At 36.5% G+C, this 12,235-nt stretch overlaps 1 protein-coding gene across 3 annotated transcripts in view; it reads left to right on the top strand.

Annotated features, from left to right (window-relative positions):
• ano1a (anoctamin 1, calcium activated chloride channel a) overlaps window positions 1–12,235 on the top strand; it is a 58,122-nt gene that overhangs the window by 26,919 nt on the left and 18,968 nt on the right. For all 3 annotated transcript variants that reach the window (XM_084405068.1, XM_084405069.1, XM_084405067.1), the window contains exons 10-12: window positions 4,709–4,773; window positions 8,247–8,381; window positions 10,888–11,048. In XM_084405068.1, coding sequence (XP_084261194.1) covers window positions 4,709–4,773; window positions 8,247–8,381; window positions 10,888–11,048 — 361 coding nt within the window. The remainder of the gene's footprint in view (window positions 1–4,708; window positions 4,774–8,246; window positions 8,382–10,887; window positions 11,049–12,235) is intronic.

A 12,235-nucleotide genomic window follows, 5' to 3' on the forward strand; every position in this document is an offset into this window, starting at 1 on the left:
AAAATCACATACATATATATATATATATAATTTTAATACAATATGATATTATATAATTTTTTTTTTATATAGGCTATAATAAAAAATATATATGCCTTTTAATAAATTTTTATGTTGTAGTTAATTTTGTAATATAACTTTCTCAATTCATTCTTAATTGTAATAGATTCCTAGTTTTCTCAGTTGGCAGTAGTTATATAAATATGTCTGTCAATATACACATTTTTGTTATATGGTTTCAGATTTAAACTAATCTAACCTTAATTTTATTATATATATATATTTTATTTCAACTTGTTATTTATCTTATTTTATTTCAACTAGTTGCCAAGGCAATATTTCTCGTTTTTATTTAGTTTAACATGGTGTGCTAAATAATCAAAAATAAAATAAAATAAATAAAAACTATATATTATAGACATATTAAAAATAACAAAAACACACATCAAAATTAAAGCTTTAAAATGAAAAGTATATAAAAAAAACGATTCAAAGTATTCATAAAAACAAAAAAACAAAATAGTATCTCAATGATAGTAAAAAAAACCCCACTATATATATATATATATATATAATATAATTAAAAATATATATGTCTTTTACTTAATTATGATGTTGTAGTTAATTTTGTAATATAACTACCTCAATTAATTCTTAATTATAATAGATTTCTAGTTTTCTCAGTTTCTCAGTTATATAACTCAATAGTTATATAAATATGTCTGTCAATATACACATTTTTGTTTCTACCAGGAGGAACATTTCGTGTGTATAACAGGACATTTCCCCCAAACTCAAATAAATATTTCGTAACATTTTTAACAGATTAATCAGAAATAATTTTATTCTATAGCCTGTTTTGTCCCGAAATCTCAGTGAAACATCTCAAGCACGATAACCTAAAACACCAAGCTTCCTTTGGAGATGATGTGTCCGTAATTCAGAGGATCTGCATGGCCCGAATATAGCCGGCGGTAAGGTTTCCAGCAATATTCAATAGGCTATAAAAAGTAATGAGTATTTCCATATTGGTCAGCGTTCTTCACTTCACCCTCTGTAGCGGGAAGAGATGCTATCATTGAATCTGTTCTCCAAAACTGGTTTTATCACACATTTATTTTCATCCTTTCTTTCACCTGTGTAGACTGTTTTATGGCATGCTCATTGAATCTCATATTGACCACTTGATATAACTAAACACCATAAATGGGCTCCAGGATCTAGACCTATAGCTTTAATAGCGGAGACCTGGTGGGACTCTGGACTCGCCTGCAGAAAAACCTCCAATAACTGTCAGGTCACCAAGGCAACAGGATCATTTCCCACGTCAGCCATCTGTGATCCGCACTCCTGCAGGCGCACTGTTGAGTCTTAGTGGGCAGTGGAGCCCTTCTCTAAATAATTCAGCACCGCTATTTTCAAGAACTGAAAAAGAGTAAATGTTTCAGTCTTTTCACAACAAACCTTGCGGTCCCTTGGAGAGAGTTGGAGTTTTGGGGCTTGTAGTGTGTTGATGACACACTGTGTGTTATAGTGCGTTCAGATCATCTCGTAAAGATCGTGTTAACGCACATGAACAGTGTCGTAAATACGAGTGGGAAGCTCGGGATTTTCTTTAAGCCGCGATCTTCACGAGTTGTGTGTGTGTCAGTGAGAAACATGACGGGATACCACAATACTTTAAGGAATTTAGCAGTGATAATGTCAGGCTTTTCTATTTACAGCGATTTAAGCTAATTGCCTGCACAGAATATGATGGCATTATAATATAACAATATAATATGTAATGATAATGTTTGCAGTGGCTTCATAAATTAAACACAATTAATTAATTCCAGTCTTAAAGGAGAACTCCGGTCAATTTTAACATTGAGCTCATTTTTTTTGTACATTTGGAGTGCTGTCAATACAGAGAACAACGTAAAAAATCGGTGTTGCCTACAACGTGTTATCCTCGTTTTAAAATTTGCACCCTGTTGACTTCAATGGGGCAATGTTTAAACCTGCTTTTAGCCTCTTAACATCCTTGATGTGTCATTACAAGTGCACAGGTCATGTGAGTGATTCCTTCTGAGTGAACGCGGGTGAATCTGACTGCAGTAGATGTGAAAGATATTAATAAAAATGATGTTTATTCAGCCAGCGCACATACCTGTATTTTCTTCCTGTTTTCGGTCGAAGTCCATAGTAATCGATTGTCGAGTTCACGCGCGTGATCATAGGTACTAAACCTATGCGTGTGAACTCGACAATCGACTACTGTGGACTTCGACTGAAAACAGGATGTAAATACAGGTATGAGCGCTGGCTGAAATAACATCATTTTTATTATTGACCGGAGTTCTCCTTTTTTTTAGATACTGTATACACATTTATACGTATACGCATTTAGCAAATGCACCAAAAATATGTGAAGTGTGGTTTTGTTGAACTGTTTTTATGCTCCCACCAATGATGGCTTATTTATTCAATCGCATACTATTCCAGACTCTGTCTCATGTGATTTCTATTATTGGAGCATACAAGCGTGAGCAACAAAGGCTCTGTTTACTCCTGGTATTAAGATGCGTTTTGGTCGATCGGATCACAAGTGTACGAGGGAGACGCATTCCTGTTTACACCTGGTGTTTTAATCCGTCTCTTTTGTCCACTTTCAACCACTTCTGTCCTGATTTCTTCGAGGGGAGGGTCTATGGACGGGTAAATGTAGGGGCTTTTTCAGATCTTTCGATCTAATGGACCAAATAAGCTCGTGCAATTTACATTTGAATGCGACTGAAGAAGACGGAAATACATCAAGATCATCAGCTTTCATTTCTGCTCTGACAGACGCAAGACCAGCCGAGTGTGTGTGTTAGAAATCAGGTGGTGCTTGGTACATTTTTCATCTTCAAACCAAACTTGGGTCTTTTGTTACCCTGGAAATCCAGAGTTCTCGCGAGAGCACAAGTTGAATTTGCCCAGCGAGTTACTCTGGCGTCGAGTAATGATGCTCATTAAATATGCCCTTGTATCCGAGCTGCACCAATCACATCGGGTTATCTGATATAGGCGGGCCAGAGGCGAGCTAAACAGATGACGACAGCGCTGTGACGTCGAAGTCATTAGTAAACATTGCAAGATGGCTATGGATGAACACCAGTTGTTTGAAACAGCTTTGGCCGCCTCAATGAACGAGTTAGACTTGGCTTTTTATCTAAAAGAGGAACAGAAGACGGCGCTCGAATCGTTCCTTTGCAAGAAGGGCGTTTTTGCTGTTTTGCCGACCGGATACGGCAAGAGTCTAATCTACCAGTTAGCTCCGCTGGTAGCTAAGCGTATGGGGCTTGTCGTGATTGGTCGTAGTGTTATCCAATTGCGTGCAGTGAGATCTTCAAATGCATACTTGGTGCCGCCCCTCGAGCTGGCCGAGTTTCATTAGTCGATGCCAGACCATTAATCTTTCAGATTTAGGTCTGGATTTCCAGGCTAGTCTTTTGTGGCTGTTTGAACACATTCGACCACATGAGTGTTTACACAACGAAAAAAGGAATGTGTTTTGAACTAACTGTGATCTGATCGACCAAAACGCATCTTAATACCAGGTGTAAACAGAGCCCAAAGTCTTACACAATGTCTTTAGAGTTCACTTCTCTCACAGGTTTGCATTTTATAGCACATAAAGAATACATTTAGTTCACCCAAAAAATGAAAATTCTGTCATCAATTACTCACCCTCATTAGGGCTTTTCACACTGCGCTTAACCCCCGGGGGAAGGAACGTTTCCCACTTGTAATTTCGAAGCGGGAAAACCTGGAGTTATGATTGAGCTGCCATTATTTGTTCATTTTAATGCATGCAGTGATGAATTGCAGTGTGCATTTGTGGGAAACTTTGATGCTTTGATGTAACAACTACAACGGCAAAATATCACATGTTTAATACACATTAAAAAATATATTATTTAATATATACGATACTGGGAAAATGGCCAGTAGCTCCGTTTGTTGATCCATCTGTGAACTGATACTACTGTAATATTTCTTAAAATAACGTGCATATCAAGTTTAGGCTTTTTAATTTTTTTTACATTTCTCCATTGCTTCAAAAATATGTCAAAAGTATTTTATGTTACAACTGGCTATTGTTATTGTACCAAAACAAAAAAACAAATCAATGCACTAATGGTTGCATGCATGGAGATGTAATGTATATTTAATTGAGTGATAACCGCTTGTTCACTTGATTAATCCATCCATTTTGACCCATTCGAGGCGATTTGTGGACAGTAAACGTGATAGTCAGGCACTTTTTGACTGTATTTGGCTATTCCTTACACATTCAAGACCTCAATGTGAACTCGACAAGCTCAAGGGAAACAAAACAGACCCTTTCCGCTTCTAAAACATTATCCACTGGTATCGCTGTTGGATGTGTTGTTAGTAGATTATTTGTCATATAACCTTAATGTTTACATGCATAATGTTTACATTAAATAACTATAACATTACATGCCTGCAGGCACACCGAATCGAAGTCATTACATTGAGAAATTAGTAACATGATGGTAGAGACAGGCTTCATTTGTCCTTTTCATCAGCTGTCACTGGATCAATCAGTTACTTCGCCATTTCCATTAAAGCTCTAAGACGTGCACTCGCTGTAGTTCAGACACGCTGCATGTATCGTTATTCCAGAATGAATGTAATTTTAGTTCTGTCTTTGCAGATCTTGTATGAAGAGTGGGCGAGTTACAGCATATTCTACAAGTACCAGCCCATCGGACTGATCAGGTATTTTATTTATATATAATACATAATACACTATCTGATGCTGAATGCTGCTAGAGACAGGTTTGCCTGGGTATTATGAAGCAAGAGGAGAGATTATAGAAATACATTATACTGATATGCATTAATCAGATTGTCAAAAGTCCTATTCAGACAGGATTTGTTTAAAGGACTCACTCGGTTTCGCATAAAATGAGCGATCTCTGCAGAAATGACCAAAACGTGTGTGTTTACTGGACTAAATGTGCAGTTATTGTCGTGACCTGTTGGGATGATGTCAATGACATGACTCTCATTTTTCTTTCTGGATCTATTCATGTATTAAAAAAAAAACATAAATGCTATTAATACATACAATGAATTGAATACACTTCTTCTATGATGAGCATGTTTTAATTTTCTGGAAAAAAGAAAAAAGAAAAAAAAATTATATTATGAAGTTAAACAGTTAAAAATGTCAAGTTAAACTGTGATCTAATTTAATTATTTTCTCCTACATTCTTATCAGAGTGTTTTTTTTTTATTTTTTTTTTATGTCCGTGTACATATGCATATATGTTTAAAAGAAAAAAGAAAGGAGGGAAAAAAAAGGATAAATTGTATCTGTGAATGTAAAATTTTATTTTATTTTTCTCTCTCAAAAAAAAGTAAAAAAAAAAAAAGTCAGGTTAATTTATTATTATTATTATTATTATTATTATTATTATTATTATTATTATTATATATTATTTATTTATTTGAATGAAAAAACAACTGCTTTACTGCCTATTGCAATTTTTAAATGATGTGGTGCAACCAATTATTATTACATAATTATTATTTTTTACTTTTGTCATTACTTAACATGACATTTTTAGAATCAACAATCCATTAACATTTGGGTTAGTCTTGCTCTCTCGTAGCCAGACCTTCAGATTTTTTTCTACTGGCCCGTTTAAATTTTTACTTGCCCTGACAAAATGTCAACTGGCCCCACCACAAAAAAGTAATAAACACATAAAATAGGCCTAGTTATAGTCTTCGTTGTTTTTGACCCATAACCTTAAAGGTATATTGGAGGATTTTCTTTTTCCGGGTGGATCATCAAGACTATTGGTCCTCCTAGTTGTCAATCATTCCGGTGATATGTTTACGTAAGGCCGTCGTACGTGCTCGTCCCTAGGTAGTTTTCGCTTTCTGTGCATGCGCACTTTCATGTGTATGTGTGTGGTGAGCTACGGTTTCAGCCATTCATTGAAGCTCGCCTGTTCTCACCGGGTTTTTTTCAAAATGTCTGAGGGTCGCAAGAGAAAAAGTGTCTACGAATTGTATGACAAGAAGAGAAAGGCCTCTGAAGAAAGAAACAAGACCAGAGTGTTTTTGGGAGAATATTTCACACGCTGGCGTGCGCTAAAAGCGCAGGTTGGGCTTCCCTCTGATGCCTCAGTCGCGAAGTTTCTACTCGACAGGTAAAGTTTGGCATGCTATTTGGAGAAATCCATTTAAAATCACTGCTAGTAAAAGTTAATGTAAGCTATGATTAGCGATGCTAGCCCTGGCACAAGTCACGCAGCAACTTGTAAACAGAGCGTGCACGAGGAGAACTAGGCTCATGCTCTCTCGTGCACACGTTTAATAGGCGTTCCCTCTCGGGAGCAGGTAGAGTGTTGCGCATGTGCATTTTCTTTTCTAAAATTCGGGAAAATCCTCCACAATACCTTTAATAAATAAGACTGTGACACCAAAAACTACTCGTATAAATTTCAGCATATATTTAAACTGTCATTAATAAAATAAGAACAAACAATCAAATTACGAGCAATAGCACAAATACAATAGAACAAACATACAAATAAATTAAACACTGCTTTTCATGTTTTTCAGGTAAGTTTAACTGTAGTAATTTTCAGGTAGAGAAAATGATTAATCAAATATAAAATAGCATTGCATAGTCTTCACTGTATAAATTAAATATAGATTAATCCTTATTAAAGTTACAAAAGTTATTCAGTCAAGAGCAGTGAGTGATTTTAAACCAAAGACAGCAGCAGGTTTATTAGGCTGATGTCACTTTAAAAGCTGCATGGATCCAATATACTTTTAAACATGCGTTTTATTTCTCAACTGTTTGTGTTTACTCAAGATATCACGGACTATCCCTCGGTTTCACAGACGAGGCTTAAGATAGTTCCAGACTAAAAGGCATGTTTGAGATGTTTTAACTGAAAGCAACTTGCACTGATATATCTTAAAATAGGTCAGTGTCATTAGGCGCGTTTCCATTTCAGATTTGTGCAAAACTTTTGCGTTTTTTTTTTTTTTTCTTCTTCTTTTTTCTTTTTTTTCTTCTAAATATCGATAAAAAACTGACTGGCGTTTTTTTTTATTTTATATATCGATAAACTGACCGGCGTTTCCATTAACCGATGTTATGCGACTAAAACGTTATTTTTTCCTCTCGTGATAAGTCATTCCAAAAATCATGGCAATGGACGTTGGTAGGTTTATATATATCACAGCCACGTACCGCACTAGACATTATTATTAATGGAAGGAGACGTATGTGTGTTATCCAAGCATTAATGGCAAGGAAAGACCCTTATACTGAGAGCGGCACATATGAGGTGTTTCTGGGTGTTTCTCCCTCATATCTGCTTCAAGGTCTTGATTGTGGCATTTCTTTGAGGTTTAGAATCCAGTATTCCTGTCATTCTTTTGTCTTTTATGAATTTAATAAAGAGCTCTGTCTCGTATTCTGTCCAAACACACCGCGTCATCTACGTCAGGTGACCTGTAAATGCGCAAAAACTGTTTCCATTGCAGTTTTGCGAAATATTCCTTTTTCGAATTGCCTGAAAAAGCACCTCATGCGAGCGTTAAAACTTTTTTGCGATAAATGGGAGTTTTTGCGAAATTGACGTGTTTCCATTGGGCGTATTTTCAATTCGCAATTTCAATTTGCGCAATTTGAAGGGTAATGGAAACGCAGCTATTGTTTTGTCTCAAGATGCACACCAGTCATTTTTTTTCTAAGGCACGTTTATAAAAGCTACTTAAATGCCCTAATTGAACTAAGGTCTAATCCTGGCTTAATCTACGCCCTGTCTGTGAAACCGGGCCTATGTTTACTAGTATACTCGCCAAGACCGGCTTTTATTTTACGTCATTTTGTGTGAAAATGTCTGTTCAAGTGGAAGAAGACGTGAAAGAGAGCTCAATTCAGCATTTGCACGCTGTCTGAGAAGTGGCTTTCTGGGTGCGCACACAAAACTATTGAATTGAGTTCTCTTTCGCGTCTTCTTGGGCTTGACAATTTAAATAGGCAAGGCTTAAAAACACGTGCAAATGATAAACTCTCGTGATGCAGCACTGAGACAGTTGCGTCGACCATCCCAAGCGACAGTCATGCAGTCCTTAGTGTCGAGTCCTGAAGAGGATCTGTTTCTGATGTTTACTAGATAGTGATTTCTAATTCCTCTTCTTTATTTCTCTCTCAGGAAGTATTTTGGTGAGAAAGTGGGCCTGTACTTCGCCTGGCTGGGTGTGTATACTCAGATGCTTATCCCGGCAGCGGTTGTGGGTGTTATCGTGTTCCTGTACGGCTGTGCCACTGTGGACGACAACATTCCCAGGTCAACTTTGTCATTTATGTGATGGTTTATTTGGATTGTTTTTATACACAATGTGCTAACTAGCATTTGACCCCTCCCTAAACCACTTAGAGCTTTGTACATACATTTTCTGCCATTTAATTATGTATAATTAGTTTGTGTCGCATACTTTTGATTGACACATTCTTATCTGTGTCACGGAGTTTAAACACATTCCACTGGCACTGGAAACAAGTCTCAACGCTGTCTCCGGACTGCGGTGTGTACTCTTTTGCAATGCCTTTGAACTTTGCAGGACGATTTTCTAAAGAAGAATATGCCTAGGCATTTCTGAAAGAAACCACTGCTGCACTTTGCAAGAAACACGTCTGGATGCTGAAGTGCGTGGCAATTAGGGAGTTTAGAGTGGGTTTGAAATGCTGCGACTGTAATGGACTGTAATGTAGTGTATAATGAGAGTGACTCAGTGTTCGCTGGCTGTCTCACGACGACGTTCATTAATTCCACAGATGCCACTGCTGAAAACAAGCTGTTCCAAAACCTAGTGCGATGCCTACCTAGGCATAATTGTCTGTACAAAACAGTGTATGTGTTTGTGGGTAATACATTTGCTCTCTATTGGCTGATATATTTGTGTGTGTGTGTGTGTGTGTGTGTGTGTATATATACAACCCCTTCTCTTAAAGAGAATTGTTAATTCTCTTTAACGTTTATTTAACTGACAAAAGTACAAAGATCACTGACAAACTTTTGATCACCTGATCAAATTGGGGTTTTGATGGCTGCAACACACTCCAAAATTTGGGACATGTTTCCCACTGTGTCACATCACCCTTCCTTTTAACTCTTTCCCTGCCATTGACAGAAATGCTTTCCCATTTTAATTGTTTTAATGATTGATTTTAGTTTTTAGTGTTTTATTTGTCATTTATTTAGACATTCTCATATTATATTACCACAATTATCTGGATATCACAACTATTTTAATTTATATTTGTTTTGAATGACCCTACAAGTTTGATTAAACCATCAAAATAGGAGTAACATTTTTATATATTTTTTTTAATATTTTAAATATGAGGGAAGAACAAAACACTAAACTTGGTTAAGGTATTGATCTGACAAAATTATTTGGCAAAAAAAGAGGCAAACTACAGCTACAGGTTTTATGTTACTATGCAAAAAACAATGCATAGAAAAACTAAAAGCTCACATGAAAAAGCAAACATTGATTACAACATTATCAGTTATTAATGATGTGTTGGTTCTCTCTTGTTCATAATTTCTTTGGGTCACATTTTAGATTAGGGTCCAATTCTCAATATTAACTACGACTTTTGCCTCAATAAACTCCTAATTACTGCTTATTAATATGAATGAATGAATGAATGAATGAATGATGCATTTATGCATATTCTGCATGAACATATTCTACATCCGTTAATCCTAAACTTAACAACTACCTTACTAAGTATTATAAATGCATGCTAACAAGCAACTAGTTATTAGGGAGAATTGAACCCTAAACTAAAGTGTTACCTTTCTTTGTATGACAGCATGGCCAAAAAATTGTTTCATTGCATTATTATAACCATTGACACCAAGCACAACTATATGCTCACAATATCTTTCACAAAATTTTTATAATAAAGGATAAAAAAGTTTTTTTCCAGTCGTCACTTTTGGCCACTACTGTAGTATTTTATGCTTGTTAGACCGCAGTGGTTCCCAATTCCAGTCCTCGTGACCCACTGCTCTGCACATTTTGTATGTCTCCCTTATTTAACACACCTGAACCAGATCATCAGCTCATTAGGAGAGACTCCATGAACTGAACTGAGTGTGTCAGATAAGAGAGACCTACAAAATGTGCAGAGCAGTGGGTCACGAGGACTGGAATTGGGAATTAGAGATGCGCGGTTGGCAGTTACAGCCGCGGACTCCGCGGATAAACCGCGGATCGGGCGGATGACGTGACGAAAAATAATATTTTAATTCAATTCGGGCGGGTGGCGGGCGGTTGAACCAATCAAATGAAAAATATTACGTATACAGCGCTCAGCGGATGGCGGGCGGGTGCGGTTTTGAAAATCGGTCAAAAACGTTGGTGCGGCTGGATGCCGGACGGATGATGAGTTTTGTGATGCGGTTGCGGATGAAATAATAGCCCATCCGCGCATCTCTATTGGGAACCACTGTGTTAGAGTATCATGTAGCAACATGCAGAAGCCAAACTCTAATTGAAATCAGTTGAGTTTCCTGTGCTTAATGTGAAGATCGCTGTTTATACAGTGCACTCAGTTTCATATTAGTCATTTTGTTGAGGATGCAAGTATCCTTAGGAGATACTTAAAGCCAAAGTGGCTGCCTATTTTGACATCTAGGCAGCTCACTACATATTACAACAGAGATGAAGAATGTAGAATAATGCTTTTTCCTTTTAGACTGCAAAAATACAATTTGTTAATAGCTTTTCTTGGTGTCTGGAGATATTATGCATTTCTGAAAGCTTTTTTTTTTTTTTTAGCATGGAGATCTGCGATGAGAGAAACAACATCACCATGTGCCCAATGTGTGACCGAGCCTGCAGCTACTGGAAGCTGGTCACGGCTTGCGGGACGGCCAGGGCCAGCCACCTGTTCGACAACGCGGCCACCGTCTTCTTCGCCATCTTCATGGCACTGTGGGGTCAGCAGCTCCGTTCTCCTTTCATGTTCACACACACGCTTTCTTGTTTCTGTACACCAACTGTTGTGTCCGTACATATTGAGGACAGATTTGATCTGGCAAATGTTGGAAGGGATTTGTGCCCTGGTTTTACACTTCTCTTTAAATCCCCCGTACTCATCCCCGCTCAGATGCTGAGCTTCTTAAAAAGCTGGTTATTTTAGCAAAAGCCCTAAATTTGCCTTTCCTGTTTTGATCCCCTGCAGTTACAGGCTTTGAGATGAAAAATGACACCCTGTGACAAAGCTACTTGATAACTTAAGTCCACTTTAACCCTCTGGTGCTGTTTATTATTATTATTATTATTTTGAAATGAATGTACTATATTTTAGTTCAATTATGTTTTTTATTTAATAATTTGTATTTTTAGGGGATTTTATGGTACTAAATTATATTTATGCAGTAGTTATAATCCATTTATTACACTTTTTTTGAGCATAGACTTGAAAATGAAATTTCCAACTTAAATTGTCGTAAATCTGGAATGCTTTGGAGCACAGACTTTTTGGTTTGGTTTGGTCTCTCTTTAAAGAAGACACATGGTATATATTCCTGAAGTGAAACAAGTAAAAAAAAAAATTAATTTTTAATTGTTAAAAAGTTTTTTATTGTTATGAAAAATGCACAAAAATACTACCTTAAATTGTTATATGAAATGTGTATTTTTCAAAACGTTTTATTATTCTTAACCTGTGAGAAATCAAAGTCATACATCTAAACATAAATCATGTGTTCCAAATTTGAGGTTGATATCTCAAAAATTTTGTTTGGGTGCAGTACCAAACGTTTCCACTAGATGAAGTTCGTATCCCATTCATTTCCAATGCCGTAACTTTTGACCAGTGACTTTTTTTTTTTTTTTTTTTTTCAGGACCATTTAACCTTTTTGAATCATGTCTACGATTTGTGTGTCTGTGTGTGTCTGTGTGTGTTCACATAGCAAGTGCCAAAACCTTTACCAAGTTTTGTATCATTCTGATGAAGTAAGAAATTCTAAATAAACAAAACGTTTGGTCAAAAATGACAGAAGAGCACCAAAGATTCAAACCTTTATAAGTGAATCGAGTGGAAAGAGAAACTGGTTCTTTTTGCATTCATACTGTCGCTGGTCCTGAAAGTGGTCTCAGGTCTCTTTTTAGTTAAATTTA

This window comes from Rutilus rutilus (genome assembly GCF_951802725.1).
Source record: "Rutilus rutilus genome assembly, chromosome: 3".
In the NCBI taxonomy this organism is placed as follows: Eukaryota; Metazoa; Chordata; class Actinopteri; order Cypriniformes; family Leuciscidae; genus Rutilus; species Rutilus rutilus.